This window comes from Cataglyphis hispanica, chromosome 14 (genome assembly GCF_021464435.1).
Source record: "Cataglyphis hispanica isolate Lineage 1 chromosome 14, ULB_Chis1_1.0, whole genome shotgun sequence".
NCBI lineage: Eukaryota > Metazoa > Arthropoda > Insecta > Hymenoptera > Formicidae > Cataglyphis > Cataglyphis hispanica.
In genome coordinates, this window is record NC_065967.1 from 5,397,603 (window position 1) to 5,412,489 (window position 14,887).

General features: G+C 34.7%; 3 protein-coding genes across 7 annotated transcripts; 2 read left to right on the top strand and 1 right to left on the bottom strand.

The window, feature by feature from the left end:
* Positions 1-6,029: 6,029 nt before the first annotated feature.
* Positions 6,030-8,605, top strand: LOC126854821 (histone deacetylase complex subunit SAP30 homolog). Its single transcript, XM_050601909.1, has 3 exons — positions 6,030-6,566; positions 6,983-7,210; positions 7,584-8,605. The coding sequence occupies exons 1-3, from the start codon at positions 6,396-6,398 to the stop codon at positions 7,713-7,715; spliced, it is 531 nt and encodes a 176-aa protein (XP_050457866.1). The 5' UTR covers positions 6,030-6,395; the 3' UTR covers positions 7,716-8,605.
* Positions 8,606-9,084: 479 nt separating this feature from the next.
* LOC126854811 (uncharacterized) lies at positions 9,085-12,959 on the bottom strand. Of its 3 annotated transcripts, none has more exons than XM_050601893.1 (6): positions 12,756-12,959; positions 11,362-11,537; positions 11,157-11,278; positions 10,781-10,929; positions 10,418-10,592; positions 9,085-10,289 (listed from the first exon to the last, which is right to left on the bottom strand). In XM_050601893.1, exons 2-6 carry the CDS (start codon positions 11,468-11,470, stop codon positions 10,227-10,229), a joined length of 618 nt encoding a protein of 205 aa, XP_050457850.1. In that variant the 5' UTR covers positions 11,471-11,537; positions 12,756-12,959; the 3' UTR covers positions 9,085-10,226. The 3 variants fall into 3 exon arrangements, with proteins under 3 accessions (XP_050457850.1, XP_050457852.1, XP_050457853.1); XM_050601895.1 differs by having other exon boundaries at positions 12,744-12,959; XM_050601896.1 differs by lacking the exon at positions 12,756-12,959 and adding an exon at positions 12,274-12,427.
* LOC126854808 (zip homologous protein 2-like) lies at positions 12,540-14,780 on the top strand. Of its 3 annotated transcripts, none has more exons than XM_050601890.1 (5): positions 12,540-12,653; positions 13,605-13,725; positions 13,802-13,983; positions 14,106-14,317; positions 14,498-14,780. In XM_050601890.1, the coding sequence occupies exons 1-5, from the start codon at positions 12,597-12,599 to the stop codon at positions 14,691-14,693; spliced, it is 768 nt and encodes a 255-aa protein (XP_050457847.1). In that variant the 5' UTR covers positions 12,540-12,596; the 3' UTR covers positions 14,694-14,780. The 3 variants fall into 3 exon arrangements, with proteins under 3 accessions (XP_050457847.1, XP_050457849.1, XP_050457848.1); XM_050601892.1 differs by lacking the exon at positions 12,540-12,653 and adding an exon at positions 13,279-13,339; XM_050601891.1 differs by lacking the exon at positions 12,540-12,653 and adding an exon at positions 13,341-13,469.
* The last annotated feature ends 107 nt before the right edge of the window (positions 14,781-14,887 follow it).

The window sequence follows — 14,887 nt, forward strand, 5'->3', positions numbered from 1 at the left end:
TGCCGTGGCTAGAAGGGAAAGGAGGGGCGAGTGGGAGAGAGGGTACACACAGGCGCGAGAGAACTGGGGAGTGTGAGAAAGACGAAGAGAGACAAAGCCATCGTGCATTCCCAGGGCCCAGCATTGGCAACCTAACGAACGTATCGTACATATGTCCGAAAATATAAAAATTAGTAAATTTCTAATGAAATGAAACGAGAAGGAGGAACAACGGAATGTGAATAGTATACAGAAATAGGAGGAAAAACGCTGAACGAGAATAGATGAATAAAAACTGAATTCGAATTCCCCTACCATGTTGGTATGGTTCAACAACATTGGCCGAACCGGATTCCATTCGAAATATACCTGTATATTACGTTCGAAAAATGTTAACGCGTGTGACTTTGAAGATTCGAAATATTCGATTCAACGGAAGATTGAATCTAATTATTCAAAATTGTTTAATAGAATATAAGTTGATGCACACATATTATGAAAAGTTGAATGACTCTTCAATACAGAGAGTCAGATACACATGTCAAGATACATGTATATAAAAGTTTTAACGATTATATTATAGAATGGATCGAAATAAAATTTCTTACAAATGTTTGATAACCTATAGCCTTCTATAAGTAAAATTCTGAATAATTTAATTTCGATTACTATAGGTGAGCGAAGAAGTGTGCCCTATCTCATAGATCCGATTCCATATTTTGAAATACGACGGCGCGCTTTTCTTTTTCGGAATGTGTATCGTAATTTTTTATCTAATACAATAAGAGGCCATACACGGAAGAAAAACAATGCAATTCCCACAATGGTGGGAACCCTTCGAATTGTACCATCTGCCTTCCGAGGGTACCGTCGTGCCATGTGGCGATACAATTGTCGCGCCCTGCCGATGTGCGCCTTTTATCGAACAGTTGAAACAAAAAAGAACAAATATATACATGTCGACTTAAATAAAATTTAATTGCCAGCGTATTTGGAAAACCTTTAATAAAAATCACACGAACCCAAGTGTGTTTCAAATATTTTACAAACTTTTAATTAACTTTTGAAATTTGTATGTTGAATCATATCATGTTTTTCAAAACCAATTTCAATTTTGTCATTCATCAAAAATGCAATTTTATATGTATAAGAGGAGAATGTTTTGCGATAGAGATTTTATAATAAAAATCACAAAAGCACGACAGAATATAGTGAAAGTTTAATTTTATTCCTATGTTTGTTTTTTCATAGTTGTGATATACAACCTAGTAAATATCAAAACAGATTTGCGCAACGAATCATGTGTCTACATGTCGAAATCAATTTTAATTGAATCCTTTCATAGAAATAACAGTTACTTATATTTACAAATACGTGATCAAAACTGCTCTTTGTGTGATAGAGATTAAAATAATATCGCTAATTTTGTCTTAATTTTTCAGGAAAACAAATTGTAATGCATAATTCTGCAGAAAAAGGATTAATCTCCATGTTATTTCGTGATTCAGGGAGGGAGGAGAGGAGCTCTAGTCGAAAGTTTCGCGCAGTGAAGGAAAAAAATAAAATGTAGTCGCGCACGCGTTTATACTTGTAACGCACCGCGGTGTGTGATGTAACTCTTAGATAATTCATAACTCTAGAGCTCGTAATTCTTAACGTGTACGACGGAAAGCCGATTATCCGAAACGAACGTAGGCGCAGGGATAGAGGTGCGGGGAGAGACGCGATTTGTTCCAACCGAGCGCTTTTGCGGATAATCGATCGACGAGATGTTGTGCATCGACTAAAAAAAAAAAATAAAAAAATGTTTGCGGCTGTGTTTTTCTTTACGTATACAGCATGCTATAGAGCCGTTGTATAAGTATACGGACGAGTTTAAGCTTCGTTAAAGCACCTGAATGCTTCCGAGGCTTGAAACATTGTGAGACGTGGTATAATACACGAGCGACACGTTTATATACGTCTGTGTCTTGGACAACAGTCGAAATTCCTACTGGAAATCGAAAGAGAGGAACATATGTTGATGATCGTTGGAAAGTCATACAAATGATAAATGAAAATGTATAAAAATTGATTATCTTTTCAAGTCGATGAAGAAATATTCGAAAACGACAGAAATGCTTTTTCGACACTTGACGCTTGAGAGAACGAACTTTCGTTCCATGATAATCGAGCGCGAATTTATGAGAATTGCGGAATTTTAATCTAATTCTGATAATTTTAAAGGAACTTTTTTTTATCACGGATTCTACTACAAGTGCTATTAAATGATTGATATTTAATATGCTTTATATCAAGAGACAAAATTACGGTTTGAAGAGTGATAATAAGTTATTTAATGCTTATCTTTGTATGAAAGAGGCTTTCCAAAATTTAAATTTGTCGCAGCTTTTTTCTAAAAATTCTTTGCTTACCAATTAGAATTTCTAAGAAATTTAACTCAAATTTAATTGTTCCTTTCTTTTACGTACCTTTGTAAAGAACGAGTTTTCTTTTCTCTTAAGCTGCATTATATTATCTTTTCTATCTCTTATACTCAAAATAAAAATTACATATAAAACTGAGATGATTATTACAGTTTTAATTGTAATTCGTTTAAATCTTCATAATTTAACTCGTAAAATTAGAGAAAAAATTTATAATCGCGTCATATATCTTAATCGTTATCAATAAACTGCTTTCACATTTTTGCAGTTAAATATTCATATTTGCACATATACATACTCATTATAAATACAACAGAAATACATATTTAAAATATTTCTAAAACATTTTATCAAAATGTCCTTGTAATGGCGATCATCAAACTTATCAACTAAACACATATATATGTATAATCATGCACTGAAAAGAGAAAAAGGACAGACAAAAATTAAAAGAAAGCACACAGATAATATGGCTAAAAAGAATTAATTTATAGGAAATTCGCGGAAATGTGTATATATATATATCTCGGATGCGCGCCAGAAGTGTCAGATGACGACTGACAGGCTGACAATGAGTAAAAACGTCAAGCGTGTCGATCGACGATATGCTTGCTTTTGGCGTCTCTACTGCCCCGCCGCTCGCTCGAATTGCGACTAACCTCGCGTAACCGCGCTAAATAAAAAGAAAAGAAAAAATGTGAAGTACATCAAATAAAAAAAATAAATAAATATATCTTCTAAAATCCCATCTTTTATCATAATGGCGTGAATAGAGGACGCGCATAGGCATGGCGATGCGAATGACAATTATGTGCCCGAAACATCAAAACGTCATAACAATCATTCATAACGTACTTTACAATCATCAATACGATGCGTAGTAACAAGTCTGAACGCACTTTTATGCTTCGCGCGCGCGAGATGCACCAACGGTAGGAGAAACGCCTACGTGTAAACACTCTTCTCTGTCTCACCCTCTCTCTTTCTCTCTCGCTTTCTGTTATTCTATCTTGCCCTCCCGCCAACTCCTCGGTCGTTTGCTCATGATCTATTTCGCTGGCAATAACGTACGCGTATATGATCGTCGAGAAAAATAATCCGAGAGAGAGAGAGAGAGAGAGGTAAAGAGGCGTCGATTGTCGTCGAGATCTCGGACCCGAATTCGCTCGCTCTTGACAGCTTTGTACAGAATCGGTAGCGGGAAAACTACTGGCAGCGCGTCCCGATATACCACGCCGTTTACGGCAAAACGATGACTGAGAGTGCGCTTGATTCGTCGACAAACAGTCACGTCGTCTTTCCCGGAGGAAAAAAATTCTCATCACGATGCATCGCGAGCAACGCAAAACGCGGGGACGTGCAGCATAAATGCGCGCGTAGCCTTGACGTCAACGTCGTTGACGCGGCGAAGCGAGCGTGCTGGCTGGCTGGCTGGAGAGCGAGCGAGCGGCGGTGGCGGCCGCGAACGCGTTTCCACGACCTTCCCAGCGATCCGCGGTATATCCGCGACTCGCGCGGACCACGCCATTGCTCGTTAATCGCGCGATATCGCGGATAATGAGCGAGAAAACGGCATAAATACGGCGAGACGTACGCGCACGACGCGTCCGTCCGGGCAGCCATTTGCTGCCTTGTGCTGACGGTAGTACGGAAATAAAAGGTATACGTACGGGAAACGCAGCACGGTAGCAGCCCACGGCCAACGGACACGCTCGCGTTGGGCGGGTCCGGCGAAACGGACGTAATCGCCGAGCTTCCGCGCGGCATCCGCTGAATCTGTCAACGCGACCCGCGAAAAATATTTGGATTTTTCTTACCTGGAACGGGATCCGCTACGGCTAAAAGGATTCTTCAGCTTCGAATATCGCGACCCCACGCCACTCGTGCGGCATACGGCCAGTGTACGGGGAAAATCTCCCCGTTACCATTGGCTTATTTCAGATAAGCCGCAAAAAGTAAGCCAATCAGCGCCGACCTTTTATGTTTTGGTGCGTTTCTTTTTGCCCCCCACCAAATAAAATGTCGGCTGATCGAAAGGGCGGGAAAATGCGTGCGAGGAAAGCCGTCCGTTCGACGATCCACGCAATCGACCTCGTCGCCGTCGTGGCCGTCTCGACGAGGATGGACGCGTTCGACGATCAACTCCGCGTGTCGTCTCCACCTTCGTTCGCCGATACATCGTCACGACCGTCTACGCGAGATCATTGAGGTTAGGCATCGTTTCTATCGTAGATGGCGCCACTCCACGCCGAGACGGATTGCGGCTCGACGCAGGATCGCCAATGTCGGGGCGAAAAAATCAACAGTTGCGCCAAGAAAACTCGAGTCTCGTGCTCTTATCATGCCGTCGTCTGCTCCTCCATTTTTTTTGTCAAGCAAATTACCCGCGTGTTTCGAACATACTACATTGTTACGATGATACATCGCACCGCTTTTTCTTGATTTTTATATTTCCACGGAGAGAAATGCACGGAAAAATTAATCAATCACGTTTCTAATATAAAAAAAAAGATGTATCAATGTATTCTTCGCATTATGTACATAACATGGGCATAATAAAAAATAATTTGTTGTGTGATTTTTTTTCAATTATTTTTGCGACTTTTTATGCTGTTTTTTCTTATTTTTTGTTTTTCAATAAAAATAGATTGATCCTGATATTCATATATTTAATAAAAAAATGAGCAAAAAAATCTTTTTCTTGTGAGAGAAAAATCAAGATTTTATCCATTATCTTGCCTCTCTTTTTATATGTATTTTTAACTCTTTTTATATATATTCTTAAAATTTTGAATTACACATCATTATATTTGTGAATACTAATTATTAAATATTTTTGTGTATATGTGTTTTTGTGTATTATGCAAGTTTATCTTGTCTTGAATAAGATTGCTTTGATGCTAAAAGATTATGAGAATTCATTTGAAATGCACGTGCGAAATTTACATATTTAGTGATATATATTTTCGGTTTAAAGAGTTGGCGATTATAGTATTACTAGACGTATGCGTGTGCGATACGCTTGTGTATGCGTGATCCGTAGACCCATTACACCTTTTATTGATTTTCTCAAATATTTTTAGGCAAATTTTTAGAAATGTCAAATATAAAGGGGTGAGGAGGCCAAATGGTATTATCCTCTCCACGACTTTGGATTTTACCCCTCGGACTGCGTTTGACGCGCATGCGCGGGAAAACGCTGATCGTCCAGTAACACTGTGAGATACTCCCCGCCCCGCCCCTCACATCTCATCCTCATCTCGTGAGCAAAACATTTTACGACAGGACGCGCAGTCGAGTGCAGTCGAAAACGGTGTCATCGTGCGCGCGTATGTTCGTTCGAGTCGAGTAAACAATAAAAATCCGCTCGGGCGAGAGAGACCCCCCTTCAGTGTAGCAAATAATCTCGCGCTTGTGCGTGCGTGTACGAAAGCATTCGTAGCTTGAGCGTGAATTATCGGCGCTTACATACGTGTAGTAGTCGTAATTGAAATCGTACATACGCACGTATACTTACGTACTACGTGCCAACTTGATCCGCTGTTGCCGGCGAGGCCTTGTTCGTGTGGCAGCTGATTCGCTCCGGGATCCCGTCTCCGGTGCTCCGGATTTTTCTGACCGAACCGTCGTCGATTTCCCGCGAACAAAGACTGGCCGACCGGCGAGCTAGGTTTGCGAACCGCGTCCCCAAAAGGGACAGACAGACGAATCCATAAAGGAAGAGGTAGGGGAACGCGCTCGGCTCGGCGAGCTAGGGGCCTCGGATTGATCGCGCGCGCGGAAGAGAATTATGAGCGAGCGACGTCGCTTAGCGTGCTGCTGTCATCGTCGTCGTCGTCGTCGCCCCCGTCCCGCGGCCGCCGCCGGTTATTCCACGATCGAAGAAGGCTTTTGACACGAGCGCAACGTGCGCGCGAACCGTCATCGTCATCGTCGACGCTACCGTTAGATACTAGACAGCGAGACGAGAATCGTCGCCAGCCAGGCAGGATGAACGGCTTCAGCACCGGCGAGGAGGACTCCCGGGGAGCGGCGGATCAGATCTGTTGCCTCGTCGATGAGGGCGAGCGATGCTCCCGCCCGGCCGGCAACGCGTCCTACAGCAAACGTATCCAGAAAACCGTCACTCAACGGCGGCTCAAGCTTAATCTCGATCACATGGTACGTATGTGACATACGCGACAAATCTAAGCATTTTTCTCGTTACTCCAAGTGCGACATTTTATGTCAGCGATATATTTATCGGTATCTCTAATTATTCAGCATATTATTCTCTAAAATCGCAGCGATATGAACAAAGAGATTTAATTTTATATATGTTCGGATAAACGACAGGTACAATGACAAATCAAATTATTATTATCAATGTTTTAACAAGTCAAATACGTACACGACGAATTGCGAAACTTATCACCTTAATGTAACAAATATTACCTCGCAACAAACTAATTATTTAAAACAAAGAATACATTTCAATCAGTTTTTGTGAACTGTGACATATAATGTATTACATATGCTAATTATTGTCATTGTTATATATAATGTATTCTTATTCCTGTTTTGTGTACTATGTACAGGCAAGACATATATACATCTGTGATTATCACAAGCAAGTGATCCAATGCGCGAGGACAAAGCAGCAGCAGCAACGTAGGCGCAAGGATTCTGAAGAGGATTCCGGTGAAACTGACAACGATCTCCCAGAAGTTGATCTCTTCCAATTGCAAGTCGGTACTTTGAGACGGTACAAAAGGCACTATAAAGTTCCCACACGTCCTGGTCTTAACAAAGCTCAGTTAGCAGATGTAAGTATAGAATCTTTCTTCAATTTTATTCTCTGTATTATTATTCTTTTATAATGTACACAAAATAATAATAAAATATTGCAATAATAAGATATAAAAGATATATATAAAGATAAATACAATTATATGATAACATACACACACACACACACACACATATAAATACACATTATTAATTATGAATTAATTATTCATAAGAAATATATCAAAACAACACCACATATATGCATGTTACATTTTAAAGATGTTTTAAAGTTTTATTTTGTGCGCGCGCAAACTCTAAATATTTTTAAATTAATGTTCATGATTTTTATCATTACAATTTTTTCATAACAATAAATATAAGAATTATTTGAATAAACTTTTGTTGCAGACCCTCATGAAGCATTTTAAGACCATCCCTGTAGTGGAGAAGGAAGCCCTAAGTTTTTTCATATATACTGTTAAGACCAATGCAAATAAATTAGATCAAAAAAACGGTTTGAGTAGTAGTGATACAACGTAGCGTGATCAGAAAATTTCCCATGTCACTATTGTAATATTACAAATTAGTTACGTGATAAGTATATCAATTTTTACTTGTTAATACATACATGTATTTTATAAGAAACTGTGTATATAAAGTATATATTATGTATATATATTATTAGTATATATATACACGCACACAAAGCATGTATATACATACATATATACGCACATATATAATTATAAAAATTTTATATATGTATATATCTGTATGGGTATATGTATTCTCCAATACATCAAACCATTCACTATTTTATTTTATCTTTCTTTCGTCGCACATTTCATATAAATATAGTAGATTTTAAATAATATAAAATTGTGCGTGCGAGTTGCTGGCGGTTTCGTTTTAGAAATTGCGAGCGACAATATATTTTGGAAAAAATTTCATGAAGAGAAGCAGTTATTATAAAATAAACAAGACATCTATGAAACCAATGCGTTTTTTTTTATATGTATATCTTTACCTTTATTGAAAAAAAGAACCAAATACATAGAATATACGATCTATTGTTTTGGGATCTCGATCATCCCTGTTACATTTAAAGTATATGAATATATGTATACAAGCAAGGAGACAAGTCTAGTGCACTGTACAATGCTCATTCTGCTCTTGATTTTTATTCAAGAAAAATCTGTAAGAAAGGATAATATGCTTTTTGTGCATGTCTTCTTGATGCTTGTTCATTAGTAATAATCTCCATTTATTACTAATTACATATTATCATTATTAATTCGCTTTAAAATTTCGAATTTTTTGATAAAAATTGTTATTCTCCTATGGGAATAATAAATTATAAATAGAAATATATAAATTTCATAAAAATATTTACAGTGGGTAGACAAAATATTTCAAACATGTTTTTTTTTTTTAAATAAAATTACATACAAAAAAAAGAATATTAAGGCAATGTGCCTCAAATCGATAATTTTTTATAATCTTACATTTATTGTCAGCAAAAAACAATACAGTTAATTTAATTTTAACATATAAATGTAACAAAATACAAAAAAAATTGTTTGATAAAGTGTATTATATTGCTATTAACTGACATGAACATAACAAACTTCAATATTTCATTATAGCCTATAGCCTTGCTGACAATGATTTGATAGGTTTTTCTGTACTATTTATTAATAAAATTTTTAAACATTTTTCGGATAATAATTTTTTTCAATTAGAAATTGTTTTTATAAATTCAAATCAAACAAATATTGAAAATTTTAATTGCGATTAATAATCGCGCGTAATGTAATGTAAAATTGAATTAAAAACATTATATATATTGCTGCATATTTTTTTAAAGAAAATAAATAAGATTTGCTTTCTTAGAAAAATTTATAGTGAATTATATATGATTAATAGTGAAGATATTTAGGCCAATGCACGCACACATACATACATAAATCCTGTTTATATGATAGAATAGCTAGTTTCTTAAAACACACAACTGATTTCGATCTTTCTTCAGTTCTTTCTCAATCAAAGTTTGATTACAGTTTAATCAAATATCAATATGACAGCTCATATTTACCTAGATATCCTCACTTGGCCCCCATTCTCTACTTTTAGCTTTTTTAATATTGTGTTTCATTGTTATCCTCTGTCTGAATTAATAAATAATTATACATTCAAAAGCAGTTATGATAATTCAACTAATCCACCGCATATTTTTTTTTACCCACTGTATATATCTTGAAATTATATAATTTATTGTATACATTTATTGTATTAAATCAACACTATTGCGAGGCAGTAAAATTATCTTTAATGCAATCTTTAGCAGTATATTTTCTATAAATTGTATATAGTTTTGTCATGTAATAGATTTATGTTGCTTTTCTTTATCATCGCCACCAATTCTTTTATCTCTTGTATCTTAAGGAAACAGTCTATTGTAACTTTATAATGCAATATAGGTGCATGGTGCAATATATATGCTTTTATTACGTTCTAACATTATCAGTATCGTTATTATTGTTTAATATTAATGTACCATAATAGTATAGAGCGGTTATTGTTACTTGAATTACCATTATTCTATCGCTAAAACTTATACAGCAAAACTTGGATTATCCGAATGCCGATTGACCGAATGTTTGATTATTCAAATAGCCAACAGGTTATATAAGCGTTCAGATAACCGAGGTTCGTATTGTATTATATATCATCGGTACATTTATATATATTAGCACACGTTAGTCATGTATATGATATAGCGTCTGCATGTAATGGAGAAATTCATTATAAAATGGAATTTTTGTCTTCTCTGAATCTGGCTGGTTTTTTTATCATCATAAGTATACATTCGAATTTTTGCAAATCAATTTCTCTCTTTTCCGGACATTATCAACAGTGTACATAATATATACAACAGTCAGTAATACTACGTTAGTAATAATATCGTCCTGTATTCTTGTCTAGCTGCGCTCGGGTGCTCAAATGAGAATAGTCCATCTTCGTCTGTCCCGCGTGTATTCATTGTACAACTTATACAGTTCCAACTTCTTCTGGATCATAATTTTTCACTCTCTTGTTATATGCGATTATTTCCTGTATTATTTAAATTTGTTCCATTAAATAATATATAGATAATTGCAAAATTACCATATAGCAATAGAAATCTATCAAATATAAATATAATCCTGAATATATATTTCGTTTTGACACAAACAACGTACTCTTTCATATCTGGCTCTATCCTCTTCTGCAATAGCCATGTATTTGGATTTTGTTTGCAAATCTGTGCTCATCCACAATTTTCCTAGTTCCTTCGCGATGTCACCTACTCCCATTTCGGGATGCAATTCTCTCATCTTGCCACGTAATTCTTGGCAAAAGTAAAAAAATGCGGATCTACAACATATAGAAATATTAAGTATCTTAATTGCATAAGTATCAATAATCAATAACTTGCATTGATCGAAATATTCTCATTTGGATGTTTTTAGAAAATGCATCTAATGATTGTTGAAGCATGCATATAAAGTTTATTGTATGTCTTTGAAATAAAATTCTGTCGTTAAAGATTTCCGACTACATACAGTGCCCGTTTCGGTGCGTCTTTGTCCCTATATCTCTTTGTTCCTCTACGTGTTGGTCTCTCTGGTTCCTCGTGACCAGTATAATGTCTATCATAGTAATACATTTTTTTAGTATTGCAATGGGCATTACCATCTTCCAGATGTACAATCTGCAAAATATATGTTATTAATTAATAACTGTTTATATATAGTTTCAAGGCAAGACATGTATTAATACATTCTCGACTCTACTCTCAATATATTCTTTTTATTTGTATCAGTTAGATATGACTATGTAATTTAACTAATTTCTTTTTTTTGGAAAATTATTGACTTTTTAAATCATATTTGTCTATACATTTAAATCAATATTAAGACATTGTATTGATTATTGTACCTCATTCTTCACTGGCACTGCATTGATAATGAAATTTTTTCCCTGACCAGTGGACCACTTGGTTTGATTAGTAGAAACACTTGACACATTGTTGGGTTTCATCACGCCTTCTGCACCACATTCTACAAAAGAAATATATAAATTACAGTATAATATATACCCAATGTGACAATTTTGATATAAATACAATGACTATACTATATACCTGGTGCCATATTAGTCTGACCAACAATCATAGTGTCTCTCATTCCAGAATTTAAAGAATTATCACCGGTTTTCGTAAGGTATACATTCTTTCTATCTGACGATTCCATGATTGCAATTTCTCTTTCTTTTGCGTAATTCAAAACTTGTGACACAATGTATTAAAGCTATAGTTATCTGTCAATAAATAATATTAATTTATTCACTATATATGTATATACAAATAAAATATATTTGAATGTGTTTATGTGAAATTTGTACTAAAATCTGAGGATAACAATTGTTCATTTAAAACTTATTTAAAAAATAATAATTTAATTGTCTGATTAATTTAATGCAAATAATAAACATATTTAAAATAATGTCCAAATTTTTAATTATTTAAATAAAAATAAGATAATTAGAAATATAATAAAGAAAAAATAGAAATAGTAGTAAAAGGAAAAAATTAAAAAACAATTACAATCCCCAAACTTTCTTTTAGCTATGTCTCTCTTTATTAATTTTGTTATGTGTTCTTGTAATTTACTATTTTATTATCATTCCTGCATGCTGGAATTAATCTGCATTTTTTTCAATTATTATAAATATTTATGGAAAACTCAATTGATTCGTACAGAAAAATTGAATATTAAGATAAATTAGTCAGATTTTTGTTTTTTTTTTGGCTGCGCATTTTTTTAAACACAATTTTTTTTTTGAAAATGCACTATTTCGTTTCGCGAAAGTTAGAAGAAAAAAAAAATGTAAGCACGCAAAACTAATAAAAAGAACGCAGATTTATATCGCCAATTCACGCGATGTCCTTCTTTTCTTCTCCGAAAGAATCACTGGTGAATAAGTACGAGAATTTTGACAAAATTACAAGTACAATCGCGTCTCGAGCATTCGCGTTGTTCGGTCAATCGCTTACCAGACACGTCGCGGACGCGACACTCGATGCGAAGCGGGAGGCGTGGGTTCGCGAGTGCCGAAAGAACTAATAATGATCGGCGAAAAGACAACTGTCAAACACGTCGAGCGGATAATCTCGCAGAGAGCCTAATAATCGACGTCTATGCGAAATGTATGCAACTATCGGCACGACGAAACACAATCATACGTAAAAGTAATCGCGACTATCATCCCACAAATGATATAAGAAATCATCCGCTGTCATGAGAGAGAGAGAGAGAGAGACGCGACGATTTGACAGGAATCGTCGCGAAGAATTGTCAACGCGACGAGCACAACGCAATGATGGAAAGAATAAAAAAAGAGGAAAGAACCGGAATCCGACTCACAGATACAACAGTATGCGATATGTGACGTGTATATGTATACATATATGTGTATTGTTACGAGTGTGTATGCGCGGCTATATACATGCACAGCCGCACGTACATAATTCTTCACCTAAGGATCCGCTCATTCGCGCGGGTATTGCATCTTCACGATTACGCGATGATCTTTCGTAGGCGACAATCCCTAGGACGCCTGCCCGTAAACACCTTCGTATGTATATATACGTACGCCCGATTATTGTCGCGCAAAACAATCAACGCTTGATGTATCGTGAACTCTTTGCCGAGATAGCAGCGTTCGACTATGTAACATCATGATATTTAGTCGCGCAACTCGGTGATATTTTCTCAAGGTCAAGCTGTCCAGCTTGTCGAAGCACACTGATTGGTTACCGGAAGATAGGATATTTTTTGGCGAACTTTTGTATCCAGCGTTAATTATGTAGTTTTATTTAGGCCAGAATTTTTAAATTGTATCGGATATCTCAAATTTGTTTAACACTCGTTGGAAATATTGAAAAATAATAAAAAAATATAATTACGTTGAAACGCGAAAGAGGCTTCTTGTTGAATCGCCATATTGTAATACACACGTGTACGTTTTCGAACTCATCTATCATGGCGGATTGAAGAGCCAATCAAAAATCACTCGTTAACTTTCGTATGAGAAAAAAGTAACGACTTCAATTTTTGGCGGTATTAAATGATTTGAATTATATCGCTTTTATCTCATACTTATAATATACGGAAAAAGCGTTGGATTGATTTAAAATTAGATTTGTGATAAAAGTGAATTTGATTTTGTCTTTATGAACAAGCTTTATATGTAAGAAAGAAAATTTTTTTGAACGGCGAGAAAAATATATTATAAATATATATATATATATATATATATATATATATATACAAATATATTAAAAAATATATTAAAAATTACAAAATCTATAAATTTTTTTTTCAGCGATATTCAAACATGGAGATGTTAATTTGCAATAAGTGCTTTATTCCGATATACAAAGGAAAATTGCCTTATATTATTACACAGTGTGGTCACATTTTTTGCCAGGATTGTCTACAACAAGGTAAATCGGTATTGGAAGAAAGAAAAGACGAGGAAGATGATTAATTTGCTATTATTGTATATTTTTTCTATTACAGTGAAAAAGCAATGTTTTCAATGCAAATATAATGATCCCGCATATTTACCGTTAGAAGAGCCACTGATGCCTAAGAAGATCTCGCTCTTTACGCCTTCCTCTGAAATTTTGGAAATGCTATTAAAAAAGGAGATATCCGAAAGCAATCAATTGAAGATAACAATGGAACGCTTTCACACTCTTGTATATAAATTATATTTTTTATCTGTTACATATTTTTATATTATATTTTTGATATTCATATTTATATTCTGTATATTTTTAAATTTTCACAATGATATGTTTATGCGGTGATGCGCTTGAAGGACAACAAATACGAGATGTTGAAAAGACATTATGTTCTTTTACGACGCAATATGAAAATATTGTTAGAAAAGTATATGTATCTAAAGGCTGAAACAGAAAAAAAACAAAAGCAGCTGCTACAAATGACACAGAGCACTTCAAAATCTATATCCAATACGACAAGGACGTTGACTAACTCCGATCTTGTTTCTACGTATTCATTAAATACACGGTAAAGTATATATCAATCAATTTATATTGATTAATGCACTTTCATTATTATCGTATATTTTAAAATTAAATCAAATTATTATATATAATCATTACTATTATATGTACGCCGAAAACAAAAGTTATCTAAATAATATCGTGATTCTTTCCTAATATTTTCTTTTCTCGTTGTTGTTTACAGATATTCTTCAGGATCGTTGAATCATTTGAAATTTTTTAATTTGAACTTGTCTGATGCGACAAATATGTCTATACGATCCGCCAATCTAAGGAAACAGCATAAAATCGACGATAGTTTTAGCACATCCGACAATAATACATCTCCGACATTTACCAAGCTTCTTTTCATACCAGACAATCGAAACGATTCGAATTAAATTTTCAAATAAATTCTTTTCTTTGTTTCTTTCTTTTTTCATAATTATGTTATTTTGAACTCGTTATATTATATTGCTTAATAAATTATAAATAAAAGCAATAACAAATACAAATTTAATTTGAAATTTGAAAAATGAATAAACTTATACTCTTTGCTTTATATACTTTACATGCTTATTAATACTTATTAATA

Coding starts and splice junctions, on each gene's coding strand:
- LOC126854821 (XM_050601909.1), top strand. CDS start 6,396: ATGAACGGCTTCAGCACCGGCGAGGAGGACTCCCGGGGAGCGGCGGAT. Junction 6,567..6,982: donor AGCTTAATCTCGATCACATG/GTACGTATGTGA, acceptor TACTATGTACAG/GCAAGACATATATACATCTG. Junction 7,211..7,583: donor ACAAAGCTCAGTTAGCAGAT/GTAAGTATAGAA, acceptor CTTTTGTTGCAG/ACCCTCATGAAGCATTTTAA.
- LOC126854811 (XM_050601893.1), bottom strand. CDS start 11,470: ATGGAATCGTCAGATAGAAAGAATGTATACCTTACGAAAACCGGTGAT. Junction 10,930..11,156: donor CAGTGCCAGTGAAGAATGAG/GTACAATAATCA, acceptor TATATTTTGCAG/ATTGTACATCTGGAAGATGG. Junction 10,593..10,780: donor GACGCACCGAAACGGGCACT/GTATGTAGTCGG, acceptor TATATGTTGTAG/ATCCGCATTTTTTTACTTTT.
- LOC126854808 (XM_050601890.1), top strand. CDS start 12,597: ATGATGGAAAGAATAAAAAAAGAGGAAAGAACCGGAATCCGACTCACA. Junction 12,654..13,604: donor TCCGACTCACAGATACAACA/GTATGCGATATG, acceptor TTTTTTTTTCAG/CGATATTCAAACATGGAGAT. Junction 13,726..13,801: donor CCAGGATTGTCTACAACAAG/GTAAATCGGTAT, acceptor TTTCTATTACAG/TGAAAAAGCAATGTTTTCAA.